This window comes from Felis catus, chromosome A3 (genome assembly GCF_018350175.1).
Source record: "Felis catus isolate Fca126 chromosome A3, F.catus_Fca126_mat1.0, whole genome shotgun sequence".
NCBI classification, from domain to species: Eukaryota; Metazoa; Chordata; class Mammalia; order Carnivora; family Felidae; genus Felis; species Felis catus.
The window spans coordinates 60,583,107-60,602,962 of record NC_058370.1 but is presented as its reverse complement, the minus strand read 5'-3'; the positions used below and the strand labels follow the sequence as shown (position 1 = coordinate 60,602,962).

Sequence of the window (19,856 nt, the reverse complement as noted above, 5' to 3'; positions counted from 1 at the left end):
CAGACTTCCATTGTTTCTGTTAATGGGATTTTCTTGTACGTTTTCAAGAATTGTCTTTCAGTATTTTTAGTCTGACATGTATGTGGGTACAGACCATTCCACTTTATGTAAGAAACTACTGATTTTCTCAGTTTTTTTATACCAGATTTGGAATTTTTAAGCATAATTTCTTCTAACGAGTTTTCTGTTTTCCTTTTCTCCTTCTGGCACTCCCATTACACATATGTTGATACATTTCTCTGAAGCTATTTTTCTTCATTCCCCTTTCTCCTGTTCTTCAGATTGTATTATCTGCATTGATAAGTCTCCACATTTGCTGATTCTACTGTAAGCTAAAATCTACTGAGTCCTTTTAATGATTTTTTTTCATTGCAGTTATACTTTTCAAGTCCAGAGATCTCCATTTGGTTCTTTTAAAATACTTTCTTCATTCTCTAGTTGATGAAATATTATCATATCTTTATCTCCAGCATGGTTTCTTTGAAGTTTTTGTCTGCTTCCAACATCTGGGCCCATTCAAGGGCAGTTTCCTTTTACTGTTTTGAAATCCCTTTGTCTATGGCACACACTTTACTGTTTCTCTACAGATCTTGTAACTTTTTGTTGAAAACTAGAGTTTAGATAATATAGCAGCTCTGGAAACTCATCCTTCCCTCTTCCCCAGGGCTTATTTAGTGACTTAGCCTATTTAAATCCATTTACCTTGCACTGTACAGCCTCTGATGCTCCTTTGCAAAGGGTACAGCCTGGGTATGTGGGATCACCCTGACTCCTCCCTCCAAACCCAAGGACAGTTTTTGGGTTTTTACGGTTTCTTTCCTTGATCTCCTTCTAAGAGCTCCAGTTTGTCTGCCTCTATTGTTATCACACTGTGAATTAACATCCACTAAACTACTGGTGGACTTATTTTGGACAATGCCCTGGAGCATAAATTGCTACGGAGTTTGATCTAATTAAATTCATGCCCTTGTAGACTCTTTGAGGCTTGTTCTAGCCTTAGGACTACCCTTAGCTGCCTTTCATTCTCTGTTAGACTTATCACTGGTCTTCCCTTTTGCTTGTAGCTATCATGGAGTTATAGTCTTGTCTGTCTACTCCCACTCCAAATTTCCTTTGTCTACAGCAGCACCCTTAGGTTTGAACTAACCTCTCATTAGAGGATGCTATGGAAGCTGTTTTTATAGCTTGCTACTCCCTCAGAGTCAAGGCTGGGGACAGTAGCCTGCTTTTATAGGAATGATACCTGTGGTCTATAAATAGAGCTGTGGGTGATAGCTCCTGGTCGTGTTTGCCTCTCCTGGCATGGATCCACTTATAAGCTGGGGCAAGTGATTAGAAAACAGTATTCTTGGTCTGCCATTCTTGGTGTAGATGTTCAGTGCTGTAAGTGGGGACTGGGTAGAAGAAGGAAGGTCCAGACCTCTTTGGTACTGTGACATGGTGGGGGTGGGGGTGGGTAGCATGAGAAATGCTAGGAGTCTACTCATCCTAGGGAGAAACTGTAGGCTGAAGTGGGGAGCTAGGGGCAGAAGGGTATGGGGTCATGGCTCAAATACCAGAGGGATTCACTATTCTTACCAAGCTTCAGTGTTTTCTTGAATATATGTTTCTGTAACAAATGTTTTTGTTTGCTGTATGCTTTTATGACAATTCCCAGAGACTTTAAGTGAAAAAATATATACATATATATATTTACCAGTTAGTTGTTTTCACTGAGGAGTGTGCAGATCTCATGTTGCCATTCCAAACATGCTTCCTGATTATTTTTAATGCATGTATTAAAATACAAGTAATCAGAACTCTAAGGCAAAATGTTCAAAACCTGAAAAAACTTTCTGCTGCCATCAGTTCATTCAACATCAACACACAGCCTACAGAATAAATAAGCAGTTTTTTAATAGTTAAATATATTCCAGAAGTAAAGAGTGTTTATAATTCATTTACAAGTGAGTCTGTTACACCAATAAATGTAATTTGACCTGTTGTATAAAGGAAATGATGCTGTGTAAGAATTAGTCCTGGAATAATTTGAATTCCTATTTCCAATCCAGTAGATTAAAAACACAATTGTGAATGGTATAAAGACCTAAGAATCATATTGTGATAAAATCAATCTCAAAAATAGAGAATCCAGACACTTGCTGGATAATTTAAGAACTCAGTTTTCTTCAACACAAATGCCACACAGAAAATATTAAAGATGTCTTTCAATGTGATGAAACTGTACAAAACTCTAGAATATGACCAATAGATGACCAATGTATCAAAACCAACTGAATTTAGAAAACACATCTAATTTTGAAGCAGAAATAAAAAGACAATTTACAAAGAATTATAATTAATTTCTAATCATCATCAGAGTCTGAATCATATTTCTTCCCTCGGATAGTTTTCTTTTCCAGCTTTGTGAAGTTTGTTCCAAATTTCTTTTGGCTCTGAAATGGTGGCTCCATTAAATTTCCACTAAAAATAAAGCAAATTTGAAAAGCATTTACTCTTTACAATTTTGTACAGTTGGTATGCTAACCTGCACAAAAAATTCTTTTCTTCCTAACATGGAATAAAGTTTTCTTTAATGCTGGTGTTACAGAAGAGGTATATTATTCACAATTATGGTTAAAAGTTTTAAACCTTATTTTGTATTACTAAGTCTCTTATATCAATGTTTTATTTTCTCTTTTAGCATTAATTACTGATTAACATCTCAGAGGATGTACCAATAGAATTTCTGACTGAAAAGCATAGAAGGAAATGAAATTGTTTTTCCATATGTTTTGGATATGCTGAACTTGGATTAGATTCTTGTCACTGTAAGAATGACACAGGAAAATGGTGCTCTATTTCTGATAGCTTGTTACGGCTGGTTTGATCCTGTTTAATATCTTATAATGTTTAGATAAACATCAAGAAAACTCATGGAATTCATTATCATTAACCTGGAATTGGTATGAAACTTCAATGATGCTTGAGAAATATATGAAATGAGAAAACAACTTCTTTCAAAAATATCTGAGAAGATGTCTGGCACCTAGATTCTGGTTTTGAAATACCATTTGCCACTGAAAGGAACCATGGTTCCCTGAAGAAACAGCCAATTCTAGGGAAAGTAATACATGAGTCCCTCTCTAAGACATCTTATTTGCACCAGAAAGCAAGTACTTAAAGAACTATTGAGACACATGGAAAAGACAAAGAAGTCTCCATAAGAGGGGCTCTCACTGACCACACTGGGGCAATCTGGGCTTCAAAGTAAATAATATTAGTAACCAAATATAACCCAATGGATAAGATAAGCCACTGCCCATTCTAATATAAATAAATGAAAAAGTGAATTAATGTGTAATATGGAAAAGTTCTTCCTAAATCATCATTTAGGACAACTAAATGATGTCTGGACAATTGGTTAACCAGTGCTCAGTTATTACCACCAGAAATGAAACAAACAAACCATCCTATACCTCCTGCTACAATACACTGAGAAGGAATATAACATCCCTTCCATCATGTACCTATGAAAAATGCATAGTCCAAACCTAATCTTGAAACATGAGACAAACCCAAATTGAGGGATGCTCTACAAAATAAGTAACATGTACTCTTCAAAAATGTCAAAGCATTGAAAAATGACAACAAGTTGTCACAGGTTAATGGAACTAAAAATACACAGTAACTACACGCAACATTTTAGTACGCAGGACATTGTTGGGACAAAGGTAGAATCTGAATAAGGTCTATATATTATAAAACACTTCTCGTCTTAATTACTGTACTGTGGTTATATAAGAAAAAGTCTTTATTAGAAAATACACAAGGAAATATTTAGGAGTATAGGGACAATACATCTCCAACTCTTCCTCAAATGGTTTTGAAAACAGTATTTATGTATTCAGAAAAATGATAAAGCAAATGTAAAATTTTTAAAACTTGAGAAATATGGGTAAAAGGTCTATGAGAATTCTTTGTACTAGTTTCGAACTTGTTTAAAGTCTGAAATCATTTCAAAATTCATTTCAAAAAAATGTTTTACTTAGTATTAAGAAAAGTAAAACCTAAAATTCCAATGTAGGGATAATTTAGGCATGTGAAGGGGAGATTCAGAGAAAAAGGGGGAGGAAAAAGAGGAGAGAACTTTCTACTTACTGAAAGGCACTAGGACTGTGGAATGATAATTATATAATTTTATCTGTTAATTTTGCAAATCAAAAACAGGCACAGAAGACTAGATGATATGCTGATTTATGGAATTAGATAAATTACTTGGAGAAGCAGACAAGGAGATGAATGAAAAATGTAAGTTGCATTTTTGATTGTTTTCAAATTGAGACTGTTCTTCACGGTAAGTCATTTAAGCTAATCACAGATACCAGGTTATACATTTTATCAGATTCTACAAGACAAGAATAGCTACATTAAAAAATCTGATGTCCAATGTCATTTTGGGTTTCTAGACTAATACAACATTAGTTCAATAAGATCTGTTAGGTTGAAAACTTTTATAGCTAGGTATACTCCAAGACTCAATTTTATCTCTAATGGATTTTGTTTTAAGATCTAATGGATTTTGTTTAAAGTAATAATGTACTTTAAGAAATACATTTTTCATTTGTGAAACTTTTTGTTTCAGAAAACTTAGCTCCATAAATGTTGACATAAAAAAACTTCTCTAAAAACATCAACTGAATGTGTCAATTAAAATTGTTTTGCTAAAAGTTACCTGTAATTGAGAATATCAGAACAACCCAGCCTCCATTCTAAAGTTTCTGTGGTGAAGTCATCTGTATTTCCTAGGTCAGTAAATCCAACAACATAATCTTGTGTTTTTCCATCTTTTACCAGTGCTAGTGTGGGAATGACTTTGATACGCAGTCTCTCACAAAGGAAAGGTGCTTTTTCCACATTCAGCTTCAGAAATTTGGTCTCCAGATGTTTCTTGGATAATATTACCAAATGTCGGTCTAATATTTTACACCTGCAAACAGCATGTAGAAAATCAAAAGCTTAAACATACTTATTTAAAAAAAATTTTTTTTAATGTTTATTTATTTTTGAGAGAGACAGGAGACAGGATGCAAGTGGGTTAGGGGCAGAGAGAGAGGGAGAATCTGAAGCAGGCTCCAGGTTCCAAGCTGTCAGCACAGAGCCCGATGAGGGGCTCGAACTCATGAGCTGTGAGATCACGACCTGAGCTGAAGTCGGACGCTAAACTGACTGAGCCACCTAGGTGCCCCTAAATAAATATCATAAAGGTACATCTAATTTTATAGTTTTTCTATTTGAATATAATTTGGCAGCCAACGCATGCTTGTGTCGGATAACCTCATTTCTCTTTCATAGGTTAGCTAAATGATATAAGAGGGAGAAAAACAATCCAGTATTCTAGAAGTCAGATGTGTCCTAATGATATTCATAAAAAAAAATATTAAATATATACTTTAATTGTAAGTGGTTCATGAAGTTGTCATGTTCTTGGTAAGAACAAAAAATTGTCATTTATCTTTGTTTACTGGTGTCTCATACATGGAACTTGAAAGGTGACAAAACTGAACTTGACAGAACTCAGAGGAGACTTTTCAGAATCAGAAATGTATATACAGTGCCTTATTTGGAAGTCACAAAGACTGAATGGTGTCACTGAGAAAGAACTCTCCCAATTGTGCAACTTTCATTAAGAAGCATAAGGTTAAGGGGCGCCTGGGTAGCTCAGTCAGTTAAGTGTCTAACTTCGGCTCAGGTCATGATTTCAGTTTGTGAGTTCGAGCCCTGCATCGGGCTCTGTGCTGACAGCTCAGAGCCTGGAGCCTGCTTCAGATTCTGTCTCCCTCTCTCTCTGCCCTGCCCCCGCTCATGCCATCTCTCTCTCTCTCTCTCTCTCTCTCTCTCAAAAATAAATAAATATTAAAAAAAATTAAAAAAAAAGCATAAGGTTAAGGGCTATAAATATGGTCATAAGGTTCTAAAGAAATGAAAAATATCAGGAGTAACTTTTATTAAGCCACCTTCTTTTGAAAAGAAAAATGGAAATGACATTTTCTGTAAGTTAAAATGCATTTTAAATTGGTCAATCCTCTAGGGTTCCTAAAAAAGACTACTCTTAATAATAATCTTCTTGAGCAGTAGTTCTTTTTTTTCTCTTTTAATTTTTTTAATGTTTATTTTTGAGGCAGGAGAAGGGCAGAAAGAGATGAGGAAAGAGGATCTGAAGTGGGCTCTGTGCTGACAGTAGACAGCCCGATGTGGGACTTGAACTCATGAGATCATGACCTGAGCCACAGTCAGACACTTAACTGACTGAGCCACCCAGGGACCCCTTGAGCAATAGTTTTTAACCACAGGTATTTATTAAAATTAACTTTTAAAACATATAGACGAACCAAAATTTTCTGGGAGTGGAGCTGGGAAACAGGCAGGTGACTCTCATGCCCCATAAAGTTTGAGAACTACTGCTTCAGATGATGAAGACATCAAATGTTTCATAGTTGTTATTAGCAGGCTTTCTGGGCACTTCTTGGTGTACTTATTCCTGAATTAGGATTGGGTCCAGCAAGTTTCTGGTAACCTGGATGCCTCATCACTTTACCTCTGAAAGTATCTTTTCATATATCACCCATGTAGTATAGCAATGAGACTAGTGAAAAATGGTAGGAGAGAACAAATTGATAATTAGTTTCTGAATGAAGCACAAATGATAAATGAACCATTATAGGAGAAATATGTTCTTTTAAATTTTTTTTTTTTTCCAACGTTTATTTATTTTTGGGACAGAGAGAGACAGAGCATGAACGGGGGAGGGGTAGAGAGAGAGGGAGACACAGAATCAGAAACAGGCTCCAGGCTCTGAGCCATCAGCCCAGAGCCTGACGCGGGGCTCGAACCCACGGACCACGAGATCGTGACCCGGCTGAAGTCGGACGCTTAACCGACTGCGCCAGCCAGGCGCCCCGAGAAATATGTTCTTGAAAACTTGTAGATAAATCAACTCCATGGTTTTACTGGAGTTATATGGAACCTATTTTAAATTAATCCATTTTTTTTAAACCCAGAAGCAGCAATCATGGTGTAGTTAAAACAGCATTAGGCTTAAATCCTGGGTTTAAATCCTCTTCTATCATTTAGGAGATGAGTGACATTAGGTGAGTCACTTAATTTCTCCAAGTCTTGGTCTCCACACATAAAGCACTGGAATTACACCTACTTACCTGAAAGGGTCATTGTTAATGTTCCAGGATTTTACACATCAAGTATCCAGCCTACTATGTGCCAAGAACTTTGATACCTATATCAGATCTATATATAAAACATTTTGATCTTTGATTTTTCTTTTCTTTTCAAGTTTATTTGAGAGAGAGGGAGAGACAGAGAGATCTCTGTGCTAAAAGCAGAGCCCGATGCAGGGCTTGATGTCACGAACTGTAAGATTAAGACTTGAACTGAGATCAAGAGTTGGATGCTTAACTGACTGAGTTACTCAGGCACTCTCTTTTTTTTTTAATTTTTTTTAAAGCAATCTCTATACCCAATGTTGGACTTGAACTCAAGACACCAAGATCAAGTTAGATGCTCTACTGACTGAGCCAGCCAGGCATGCCTTATTTTTCATTTGTTTTGAAGGTAAGTACTCCTGGTATTGCACTGTTTATACCCCCATCGAATATATTTACTGAGCACCTACAACTATGTGTTGTCAGCCATTGCTGCTCTAAGGCTAGGAACTTGGGGAGCACAGTTAACCACAATAGAGGCAAACTTTCTGCTTTCACAAACCTAACAATTTAGTGGACAAATACATCTAATAAACATCATATAATATCAATCTTAGAGAGTAAAATGATATTAACACATCACCTCATCATATATGTCAGAAGTTGGCAACTTGAGAAATGTGTACCAATGGGAGATGATAGAGTACCATGGTGGCAGAAGGTTTCTCTGATATTCTTTTCTTTCCTAATTCCTTCCCACTTTCCCTTACAGATTTCACAATCTCAACATTTTCTTTCCTTTTTATTACCTTAGTCCACAAATCCCAGGCAATCAATCCATGAAAAATGTTAATTAATAACCAAGTTACTGGGTGGTGAGTTTAAGACAAGGGCTGGGTGGGTTACTGAAATGAGGGAAGAGGGCAGGGCTGAGACAACAGTGAATGATGGAGACTCTACACTGGAGTGTATATCTGTCTGAGGGAGGCAGCTGATCTTCAGTATTAGCAAACTGCTTTCATACTGAATTCTAGGTTTGCTATTAAGTTAATTCGATTTTTTTTTTAATTTTTTTTTTTCAACGTTTATTTATTTTTGGGACAGAGAGAGACAGAGCATGAACGGGGGAGGGGCAGAGGGAGAGGGAGACACAGAATTGGAAACAGGCTCCAGGCTCTGAGCCATCAGCCCAGAGCCTGACGCGGGGCTCGAACTCACGGACCGCGAGATCGTGACCTGGCTGAAGTTGGACGCTTAACCAACTGCGCCACCCAGGCGCCCCGATTCGATTTTTTTTTTAAATTCTGAAATCTGGATTAAAAAAACTGTATCTCTCAATTTCTAAAAGTTGGCAACTAATCAAATTTTGGGGTTAAAAGAAAGAAAGGCATGAGTCCTCTGAGTTAAGATATAATCTCTTCTAGGGATATTTTCATTGTACAAGGACTCTGCCTCCATAGAGAGGCTTGCAGACCTGGCCTCGCTAACATAAATCACTTTCCTCTGCTTTCGGCCAAGGCTGGCAGTCCCAGCGATGCTTCTAGTGAAAGGCTTGGCCAAACCATTGTCTCCCCATGAGTTGCTAGCTGAGGAGTGAATTCAAAGCTGGTGTTCAAAGTGTTGGCCCCCACTCCCCACATCACACCTGTATCATAACAGCACCAAAATAAATAAATAAATAAATAAATAATTCTTGTGTTGACAAAAAGAAAATTTACATGTATGTTTCTTAGATGTTTTTAAAGTTATCTAGTGGAAATATAATTCAGAAAATAGCGAGTTCTGTGGAAATAATCTTGAATTTCAATAATGTTCATTTATACTTTTTTGTATCACAGGTCTTACATTAATCTTCAAAATAACAACTGTTTAATGGAGACTTGTACACAAGTACAAAGAACTTAAGAAGCAGTTCCTCTTATTTTTCTTAATTTCTCTATTATGTTAGTAGTATATCTCTATTCAAAGATCTCATCATATTTTTAAAAATTCACTTGGGGCACCTAGGTGATCAGTCAGTTGAGTGTCCAACTTCAGCTTAGGTCATGATCTCACAGTTCGTGAGCTCAAGCCCTGCATTGGGCTCACTGCTATCAGTGCAGAGTCTGCTTCGGATCCTCTGTGCCCCTCTCTCTTGCTCTCCCCACCCTCCACTTGCTTTCACTCTCCCTCAAAAATAAACAAACATTAACAAAAATAAATAAATAAAAATTTAAAAAGTCACTGATGGAAACAAAGTTACCTGAACGTGGAGTCCCTGTAGAAATGGCAAACCACTTTTTTACTCTCCTTGACTTCTTGAAAAAAGTCTCTCTCACTAGGTATTTCTCTGTATTCTCCATGTCCTTTTGAAAGCCATTCCTAATTTGGAGAAAAGGGAAATATTACACACTTGAAATATCTCTTCCAGTACCACTTCACATTTTGGGTCTAAATCACTGTAATATTCTGTAATTAAGTTGATTTTATCTTGTAGAAGGAAATGAATTCCTCTTAGTGATTTACTTTCATGTTTCCGGTGTCAGCGCAAACACAGTCTGTGGGCAATGACTATCTTTCAGCATGCTTTGTGTTTAAAACAATCGTCTGTCTTGGTACCTTCACACAAATGTTTTGTTAGAACTTCAAAAATAAAAATTTAGACTCAAGAGACATAAGGGGTGCCTGGGTGGCTCAGTCAATTGAGTGTCCAAATCCTGATTTCGACTCAAGTCATGATTCCAGGGTCATGGGATTGAGCCCCTTGATCCATGCTCAGTGTGGAGCCTGCTTCTCTCTTTCCCTCTGCCCCCTCTCTTACCCCTCCCCCACTCATGCTTACTTTCTCTCTAAAATAAATAAAATGAAAAGAAAGTAAATATCCATTTAATTTCGCTGCGCTCAAACTACTAAAATTAGAAGCATTAGATCCAAGTTACTGCAAAGCTTTGAAAAACAATGCTCATGAGATAAAGCTACTTGGTCTTTGTAGGGGAGGGGAAGACACAGGCAGTGGTTATTGCAGCTTTGCAGCTTAGGAGCCCTGTGGGCTCAGAGAGGCAGGAACCACTTCTATACTGGTCACCAATGGGTAGTATACTAGATAGAAAAAGTTGTCTTCTCATATGGTGTCCAGAAACAATACAGCACTCACAAGTCACCTAATCCAACCTCTCAACCCAACATATCAACCCTTATCAACCATGCCTGACAGACCTTTTTGTTTCTCAAGCTTCCTGCCACAGGAAAGATTCATCATCTCAGCTGGAAGCTTGCTTCCTTTTTGAGGCAACTGATTTTTACGCAAAGGACCACTGGGCATGCAGGCAGAAGGTATGGGCTTGAATAATTGTTCTACCATTTATTAGCCTAAGAATTCTAATTAACCTTTTTGAGTCTCCATTTCCTTATTTGTAAAGTGGAGATCACAAAGCAACTATCTCACTAAGTTGTGAAAATAAGACCATCAACATGAAAATAACTGCAATAGTGTTTGGCACATGTCCTTAAAAAGCATCTGCATTTATACTTTTAGAAGGGTTTTCTCACCCTGAACTACAGTATAACTGTAACTTTGGTCTGTGGGTCCCAGCTTGGACAGAAGATTAGAGAGAAAAGTTGTTATCTTTCACATATCAGCCCTTCAGATGTCCTACCTCACCTATGTCTTTTCTATTCTACCTCCCCCTTCATTTCCTTTTGGCTGTTTCTCAGATGAAATGATCTCTACATTTCTTATTCTTCTAGTTATCCTCCTCTGATCAGAGACTAATTCCTCCTCATCTTTTTAAAAAGTGGCAGAGGTGTGAATAGAGCCTTCCAGAAGTGGTCTGCCTAGAAAAGGGGCACGAGTGCCATCTCTTTTCTTCTTCTGGACTTAAGCTAATACAGACAGCATTAATAGTTTTGGTTTCCATTTCACATTGACTAATGCTGAGCTAACACTCACAGGAGGTCCTGGTGTTTTCTCCTTATGTGATATTTCTTTGGTAAGCTTCTTTTAAAAAAAATTTTTTTTAGTGGTGCCTGGGTAGCTTAGTTGGGTAAGCATCCGACTTCAGCTCAGGTCATGATTTCACAGTTCGTAAGTTGGAGCCCCGCATCATGGTCTGTGCTATCAGCATGGGGCCTGCTTCAGATCTTCTATTCCTCTCTCTCTCTTTCTCTCTCTCTGTCCCTCCCCTGATTGTGCATGTGCACATGCACTCTCTCTCTAAAACATTTAAATAAATGAAAATTAAAAAAAAAATTTTTTTTGATAGAGCATGCACACTCCTGCACAAGCGGGGGAGGGACAGGAAGGGAGAGAGAGAATCTTAAGCAGACTCCATGCTCAGCACAGATCCCGACACAAGGCTCTATCTCACAACTGTGAGATCATGACCTGAGCTGAAATCAAGAGTTGGAGACTTAACTGCCTGAGCCACTCAGGCACCCCCAATCAGGCTTCTATAAACAATTTAAACTCTCAAATACAATTCCTTAATAGCATGTCACATTTCATGATTTTTCTTAACTGACCAATAACATGTGCCCTTAAAAAAAGAATATTTTTTAAAAAGCTCTTTTTATTGGGGTGCCTGGGTGGCTCAGTTAGTTAAGCATCTGACTTTGGCTCAGGTCATGATCTCATGGTTTGTGAGTTCAAGCCCCCTATCGGGCTCTGAGCTGTCAGCACAGCTTTGGATTCTGTGTCTCCCTCTCTCTCTGCCCCTCCCCTGCTTACACTCTGTCTCTGTCTCTCAAAAATGAGTAAACATTAAAAAAAAATTTTTTTTAAAGCTCTTTTTATTATTAATTCCCATGTGTTTAACCAATAGGCCAAAGACCTGAACCTGTCCAAGTTCTTAAGAGGGAGGCAAGCCCACTCTGAACTTCTACCAACACATGGCATCTCTCCCAAGACACTCAGCACACCCCTGTGCTCTTAGCATAGTTTCTTTCACAGAGCATGTGCTCCCCAAGTATCTGCTGAATGGAATCAAGCAGGATGGGCACAGATCACGGAGCAGGCTGAGCCTACCCAAGGGCTGGCAGTGGGCAGCATCTCACTCTCACTTAGTGGCTAAAACCCAAGCCTTTGGATGGGCTCTTCCTATTTCTCACCTGTCCTTTTCACCACCCAACTCATATGTCACTAGCTGTCATAACAGTAGGAGGGTGCTTGGCTGACTGAGGAATATTGATTCACGTAGGCCTATTAAGTGCTTATGTCACTGCTTATACTGATTTCCTGACACCCACATAGATCAGTAAATCAAAATTACTATGCAATCTATATTACTCTTTGAAAAAGAGTATCTATAAAATCTATTAAGGCTTCTTATCTACTTCCTTAGGAAGCATTTTAATAAAAAAGATTAAAATGCAATGAAAACTCTAAAATAAGACCCTCTCAGTTATCCTATGACAAGTTGAGATCATATCACTCACACTTTCAGACCACAATGCTATGAAACTTGAAATCAACCATAGGAAAAAGTCTGGAAAACCTTCAAAAGCATGGAGGTTAAAGAACACCCTACTAAAGAATGAATGGGTCAACCAGGCAATTGGAAAAGAAATGAAAGAATATATGGAAACAAATGAAAATGAAAATACAACAATCCAAACACTCTGGGATGAAGTGAAGGCAGTCCTGAGAGGAAAATACATTGCAATCCAGCCTATCTCAAGAAACAAGAAAAATCCCAAATACAAAATTTAACAGCATACCTAAAGCAAATAGAAGCAGAGTAGCAAAGACACCCCAAACCCAGCAGAAGAAGAGAAATAATAAAGATCAGAGCATAAACAAACAATATAGAATCTAAAAAAACTGTAGAGAAGATCAATGAAACCAAGAGTTGGTTTTTTGAAAAAATAAAATTGATAAACTTCTAGCCAGGCTTCTCAAAAAGAAAAGGGAGATGACCCAAAGGGAGATGACAACCAATCCCTCAGAAATACAATCAATTATCAGGGAATACTACGAAAAATTATATGCCAAAAAACTGGACAACCTGGAAGAAATGGACAAATTCCTAAGCACCCACCCACTTCCAAAACTCAAACAGGAAGAAATAGAAAACTTGAACAGACCCATAACCAGCAAAGAAATTGAATCAGTTATCAAAAATCTCCCAACAAATAAGAATCCATGACCAGATGGCTTCCCTGGGGAATTCTACCAGACATTTAAAGCAGAGATAATACCTATCCTTCTCAAGCTAGTCCGAAAAATAGAAAGGAAAGGAAAACTTCCAGAAACATTCTTTGAAGCCAGCATTACTTTGATTCCCAAACCAGACAGAGACCCAGTAAAAAAACAGAACTACAGGCCAATATCCCTGATAAATATGGATGCAAAAATTCTCAATAAAATACTAGCAAATCGAATTCAACAGCATATAAAAAGAATTATTCACCATGATCAAGTGGGATTCATTCCTGGGATGTAGGGCTGGTTCAACAATCGCAAATCAATCAACGTGATACATCACATTACCAAAAGAAAAGATAAAACCATATGATCCTGTCAATCAATGCAGAAAAGGCCTTTGACAAAATTCAGCAACCTTTCTTAATAAAAACCTCGAGAAAGTCGGGGTAGAAGGAACACACTTAAAGATCATAAAAGCCATTTATGAAAAACCCACAGCTAATATCATCCTCAATGGGGAAAAACTGAGAGCTTTCCCCTGAGAAACACAACAGAGATGTCCACTCTCACTGCTGTTGTTTAATACAGTGTTGGAAGTTCTAGCATCAACAATCAGACAACAAAAGGAAATCAAAGGCATCAAAACTGGCAAAGATGAAGTCAAGCTTTCACTTTTTCAAATGACATGATATTATACATGGAAAACCTGATAGACTCCACCAAAAGTCTGCTAGAACTGGTACATGAATTCAGCAAAGTCACAGGATACAAAATTAATGTACAGAAATCAGTTGCATTCTTATACACTAATAATGAAGCAACAGAAAGACAAATAAAGAAACTGATCCCATTCACAATTGCACCAAGAAGCATAAAATACCTAGGAATAAACCTAACCAAAGATGTAAAAGATCTGTATGCTGAAAACTATAGAAAGCTTATGAAGGAAATTGAAGAAGATACAAAGAAATGGAAAAACATTCCATGCTCATGGATTGGAAGAATAAATATTGTTAAAATGTCAATGCCACCCAAAGCAATCTACAATCCATCATTCAATGCAATCCCAATCAAAATTGCACCAGCATTCTTCTCGAAGCTAAACAACCATTCCTAAAATTTGTATGGAACCACAAAAGACCCCGAATAGCCAAAGTAATATTGAAGAAGACCAAAGCAGGAGGCATCACAATCCCAGACTAGCCTCTACTACAAAGCTGTAATCATCAAGACAGCATGGTATTGGCACAAAAACAGACACATAGACCAAAGGAATAGAATAGAGAACCCAGAATTGGACCCACAAAAGTATGGCCAACTAATCTTTGACAAAGCAGGAAAGAATATCCAGTGGAAAACAGTCTTTTAACAAATGGTGCTGGGAGATCTGGACACCAACATACAGAAGAATGAAACTAGACCACTTTCTTATACCATTCACAAAAATAAACTCAAATGGATAAAGGACTTGAACGTGAGACAGGAAACCATCAAAACCCTAGAGGAGAAAGCAGGAAAAAAACCCTCTCTGACCTCAGCCGCAGCAATTTCTTACTTTACACATCTCCAAAGGCAAGGGAATTAAAAGCAAAACTGAACTACTGGGACCTCATGAAGATAAAAAGCTTCTGCACTGCAAAGGAAACAATTAACAAAGCTAAAAGGCAACCAACGGAATGGGAAAAGATATTTGCAAATGACAAATCAGACAAAAGGCTAGTATCCAAAATCTATAAAGAGCTCACCAAACTCCACACCTGAAAAACAAATAATCAAGCGAAGAAATGGGCAGAAAACATGAACAGACACTTCTCCAAAGAAGACATCCAGATATCCAACAGGGACATGAAAATATGCTCAACGTCACTCCTCATCAGGGAAACACAAATCAAAACCACACTGAGATATCACCTCATGCCAGTCAGAGTGGCTAAAATGAACAAATCAGAAGACTATAGATGCTGGAGAGGATGTGGAGAAATGGGAACCCTCTTGCACTGTTGGTGGGAATGTAAACTGGTGCAGCAACTCTGGAAAACAGTGTGGAATTTCCTCAAAAAATTAAAAATAGATCTACTTTATGACCCAGCAATAGCACTGCTAGGAATTTACCCAAGGGATACAGGAGTGCTGATGCATAGGGGCACCTGTACCCCCAATGTTTACAGCAGCACTTTCAACGATAGCCAAATTATGGAAAGAGCCTAAATGTCCATCAACTGATGAATGGATAAAGAAATTGTGGTTTATATACACAATGGAATACTACTTGGCAATGAGAAAGAATGAAATATGGCCTTTTGTAGCAATGTGGTTGGAACTGGAGAGTGTTATGCTAAGTGAAGTAAGTCATACAGAGAAAAGACAGATACCATATGTTTTCACTCTTATGCGGATCCTGAGAAACTTAACAGAAGACCATGGGGGAGGGGAAGGGGAAAAAAAAAAAAGGTTAGAGAGGGAGGGAGCAAAACATAAGAGACTCTTAAAAACTGAGAACAAACTGAGGGTTGATGGGGGGTGGGAGGGAGTGGAGGGTGGGTGAGGGGTATTGAGGAGGGCACCTATTGGGATGAGCACTGGGTGTTGTATGGAAACCAATTTGACAATAAATTTCATATTAAAAAAAAGATTAAATGCAATGAAAGCTCTAAAAAGACCCTCTCACTTATTCTATGACAAATTCATTTTAATTTGATTTGCATAATTAAAAAATCCATAAAGGCTGCATGCCTGAGATGATTTTTAATGATACTGAGAATATTGTTTTTAACTGCTGACAATTTCATTTAAGCCATTATGTATATTCCTCACTGCAAATCAGGTAGATTCAGTCTTTGTAGAAAAACATCCTGGTTATGACAACTTTTGTTAGTTGAACATTAGCAATTAGTAGTGTTATTTACCTCTCGTCATGAAAAAAGAGGAATGTGTAGCAGAATCTCATCATGTATTACCTGAGATAATGATTAGCATTATATTAAAGTCTCCTGGTTTCAAATCCACATACATATACACACACCCTATTGTAGAAAACTCAAAATATAAAACTAGAAACTCAGTCACATTATAGAAGATTCCTTTTGTAGCAACTCTTCTAAATAGTAAGGGGATAAACATTATCAAAGAGATGCTGTAGCAGCACAAACAAAACTCACTGTTTCTCTAGAAAATTTAAAGCTCATGTTTTAGTCACAGCCAACTGAAGAGCAAACAGAATTGGTAATAATCTATTTCAATGTAAAGCAATGTAAACATTTTCAATCCAAATTAAATTTACGGATTTAACCCAATTTGTTTTGACCAGAGTCTACAAGTTGGTTTCACACTCACACTCTAAAGAGACCAACAAGGATAGAGTTGTGGCCACCTTTCTTTGTGACCCAGTATGCATTCTTTTGAATAAATAAGTCATGTATTTGTTACACTGGCAAAGCCTGAAAATTTCTTCAATGTAAATTGCCTTACAGCTCTCACCACACTTACACTGATCACAACTGAAGTATAATTGGCTTTACAACTACCCAAAAGGGGAATGAATGACTGGCTCCTTGTACTCCCAGTGCTCTTCCTAGTTTACTTCCTCCTCACCCAATAAATCTGAGCTCAAAAAATGACCTTGGACACATGTTTCTTTTACTTGACTGAGGATTAATATGCTGAGCAGGCTAATTTTTAATGTCTCTTTAAAACTAATTTTTTCCCAGAAGATTGTTAACAGTGATCATACTTTGAAGTTAACCCCCAAAAATAAAAACCTTAAAAATGAGGCCTGAAATGTAACTACTGCAGCACATGTATATATAAGTTGTTAGGAGCATACTGTTAAAGTAATTTCAGAAAGCAGGGCAGAGAGGTTACTTGTTTCTGCTGTTGAGCTTTCCTTAGTGCCTCAAGTCTCTTTTCTTTGAGGCGTTCCAATTCATCCTCATCCATCTGATCCAGTTTCTGAATTTCAGAATCCAAATGTTCTTCCACTAGTTTGGTAGTCTGAAGCAATTGATTCTCCAGGACTTTTGAAAACATGTCAACAGATGTATTAGCTTCCATTCTTCTAAATGGTACAGTTTAGTCTTGGTGCTAGGGAGAAAGTTTGCAAAGTTGTGAGAAAAAAAAAAAAAAGACAAAGTTTCCTCTCCCATTTTCAAAACTTCTAGCAAGTGTAAAATTTGTAGTCTACAAAGTGTTCTGACAACCCAGCATTTCATGTTACATTTAAACATTTTTACTTAAATGCTTTTAAATTGAATTTTCAATAGGTTATAGTCAAACCACTCAAAAATTACTTACAGCAAAGTTTAGGTGCTTCTGATTTACATTGTTTCACTACAATAAAGCAAAGACAAGTCTTTAAGACCAGAGAGAAATGGGTAGTTGGGAGTTATACCTAGTGACATATATTGACAGGGTTTTTTTTGTTGGTTTTTTTTTTAAACGAGAAGAAAAGAAAAAGCAGAAATGACTGTGAATAACAGTAAAGTTTAACTGTACTAAGGTTTTACACTTACATATACAAAACAAACTTTGCTTCAATACAGAGTGGAGTTGAGCCAAAGATATAGAGAGCCAAAGGTCTCTACATAAATGATTTTTATTTAATCTCTGAGAAAGCACATTACAATTTATGTAAAGAAGAGTGCCTGGTGTTCTCTCAACTTTAGTTTTCACTGCTATTCGCCTATAATCTAACAAACTCTATGAGGCTACAAAGATACTGGTGTTAATCTACTGACAGTGTTCTTAACTTTGACGTAAAACAGTATCACAACAAATATTAAAAATATTGATTTTCCCATCACTCCTTAATGTAAAATAGGAGTTTAAAAACAAAATCTAATCCAGATAGGAAAGTAAGCTCTATCTCAAGTACACATTTTACACAATGTAGTATTTTCTGCCAGCAACAATCAGATGTAAATTTTAGGTGTATCCCTGGGTTATTACTACAGAAATATAATTTATAATTTGCCTATCAAAGCAGAAATATGTTGATTCCCAATTAACTACGACACAGTTGAAAATACTACTGAAGAACCTTAAAACACCTTAATAAACCATGAACTCACTGATCCCCTTACTTACATATACAGCCTAGCCCACACAAACCGTCTAAACTGCCGAAGTGGAAAGAAGTAATCTTCTTGCAAACTTCACTTTTGATTCATCTTTCTTCACAAGGAAAAGCAGTTGAAAAGCACACTTGATTTCATCCCAGAGTTAGCAGGGCTAACTGCTCAAAAAATGTGTTAATACTGAATGAATATGTGCCCAGTTTCTGGTCAAATTATCGTTAAGTTTCAAAAGTCTTTGAGTTTTAAAAACCAAACTGTAAGTTCCTCATAAATGCTATAATCTTTCAAGGAGCGGCATTTCAAATATGGTAAAATAATTTCACACTCCCTACCTCCAAAGAAAAATGTCAGTAAGATTGTTTCCTTTAGGGTTGTGGCCGGATAAGCAGAAAATTGGTTATTAAGAGACTGACCTACATGTCAGAACCTGTTTTTATTAGAGGTATAGAAAATGCTTATTCCTAGAGTTTTATAAGACGAATTCAGAATTTAATTCTGGAATAATTGGGAACAGAAGTGATTAATAAAAGCTGTTCAGGGGACAGGTGGCGGTGGTCACCGCATTTACAAAAGGGAAAGAAAGGAGGGGGTGTAGCGGTTCTGATAACTTTTCATTCTTCAAACCACAAACCTCTGACTCTTTTTCAGGTCATCGAGAATGGTGGGAAGGGGCTTGTCTGTCCTCAAATTACCTGTTTCTTTGACTCTCTTCCATGCACCCGCCAGAACAGCCTTAAATGCTCCCCAGGCACCTTCCCAAAAGCATCCTTGCCACTCCCTGAGCCCCCAGGAACAGATGAAGGCCGAGTTCAGGTGGCCGCGAGTTCCACACCTCCCGGGGCGCATGCGCCAAAGCCGCCTCCACCTCACTGACACCGACATCTAGGCAGCGCCCATCCCCCGCCCTGGCCGGATGTTGGGTGAAGTGTCCATCAGCACCGGGAGGCGGTGGCCGGCTTTTTCTCACAATCCGCTGCCTCACCTGAGCTTTCGGGGATACCTGAGAAGTGAGGAACCAGTCGCTCCAGAAAGGCAGTCCACTGTGCCTTCACCCTCACAGCTGCTGCCGGTAGCTGCGAACCGGCCGTCACTTCCGCCTCCCCTTTAGCTGCGGGCCTCCCGCGATACAACCTGCGACACTCAAAGAAGTTGGGCGGGGGAGGAGGGCGTGCGTGCGGTGAGCGCTTCTGCGCGTGCGCATCTCCCATTTCTCCACCCCCAGGTTTCCGATTACTAGCCTCCTTCGGAGTAAACGGCCCACGGAGGAGGGAGCAAAGTACGCTGGAAGTTGTAGTTTATAAGTGCTCAACCTCGCATTGTAGGACTTTCTTAGGCTCTGAGCCTTAGGACACGTAATGTTACATCAGAAACGAGACAGCTATGGTCTTGCTCCAGAGTGACACTCCAACTTCCCTTGCATTGTGTTTAATGAACACATTTTTTTTTTTTAAGTTGAGGTATAAC

The 19,856-nt window shown here is 38.0% G+C and overlaps 1 protein-coding gene across 4 annotated transcripts; it reads right to left on the bottom strand.

The window, feature by feature from the left end:
• Positions 1-1,872: 1,872 nt before the first annotated feature.
• On the bottom strand, positions 1,873-19,552 carry TXNDC9 (thioredoxin domain containing 9). Of its 4 annotated transcripts, XM_023251590.2 has the most exons (6): positions 19,375-19,552; positions 17,611-17,646; positions 17,182-17,400; positions 9,442-9,560; positions 4,715-4,969; positions 1,873-2,463 (listed from the first exon to the last, which is right to left on the bottom strand). In XM_023251590.2, exons 3-6 carry the CDS (start codon positions 17,368-17,370, stop codon positions 2,346-2,348), a joined length of 681 nt encoding a protein of 226 aa, XP_023107358.2. In that variant the 5' UTR covers positions 17,371-17,400; positions 17,611-17,646; positions 19,375-19,552; the 3' UTR covers positions 1,873-2,345. The 4 variants fall into 4 exon arrangements, with proteins under 4 accessions (XP_023107358.2, XP_003983953.3, XP_006930108.3 ...); XM_003983904.6 differs by lacking the exon at positions 17,611-17,646 and having other exon boundaries at positions 19,375-19,551; XM_006930046.5 differs by lacking the exon at positions 17,611-17,646 and having other exon boundaries at positions 19,393-19,546.
• Positions 19,553-19,856: the final 304 nt, after the last annotated feature.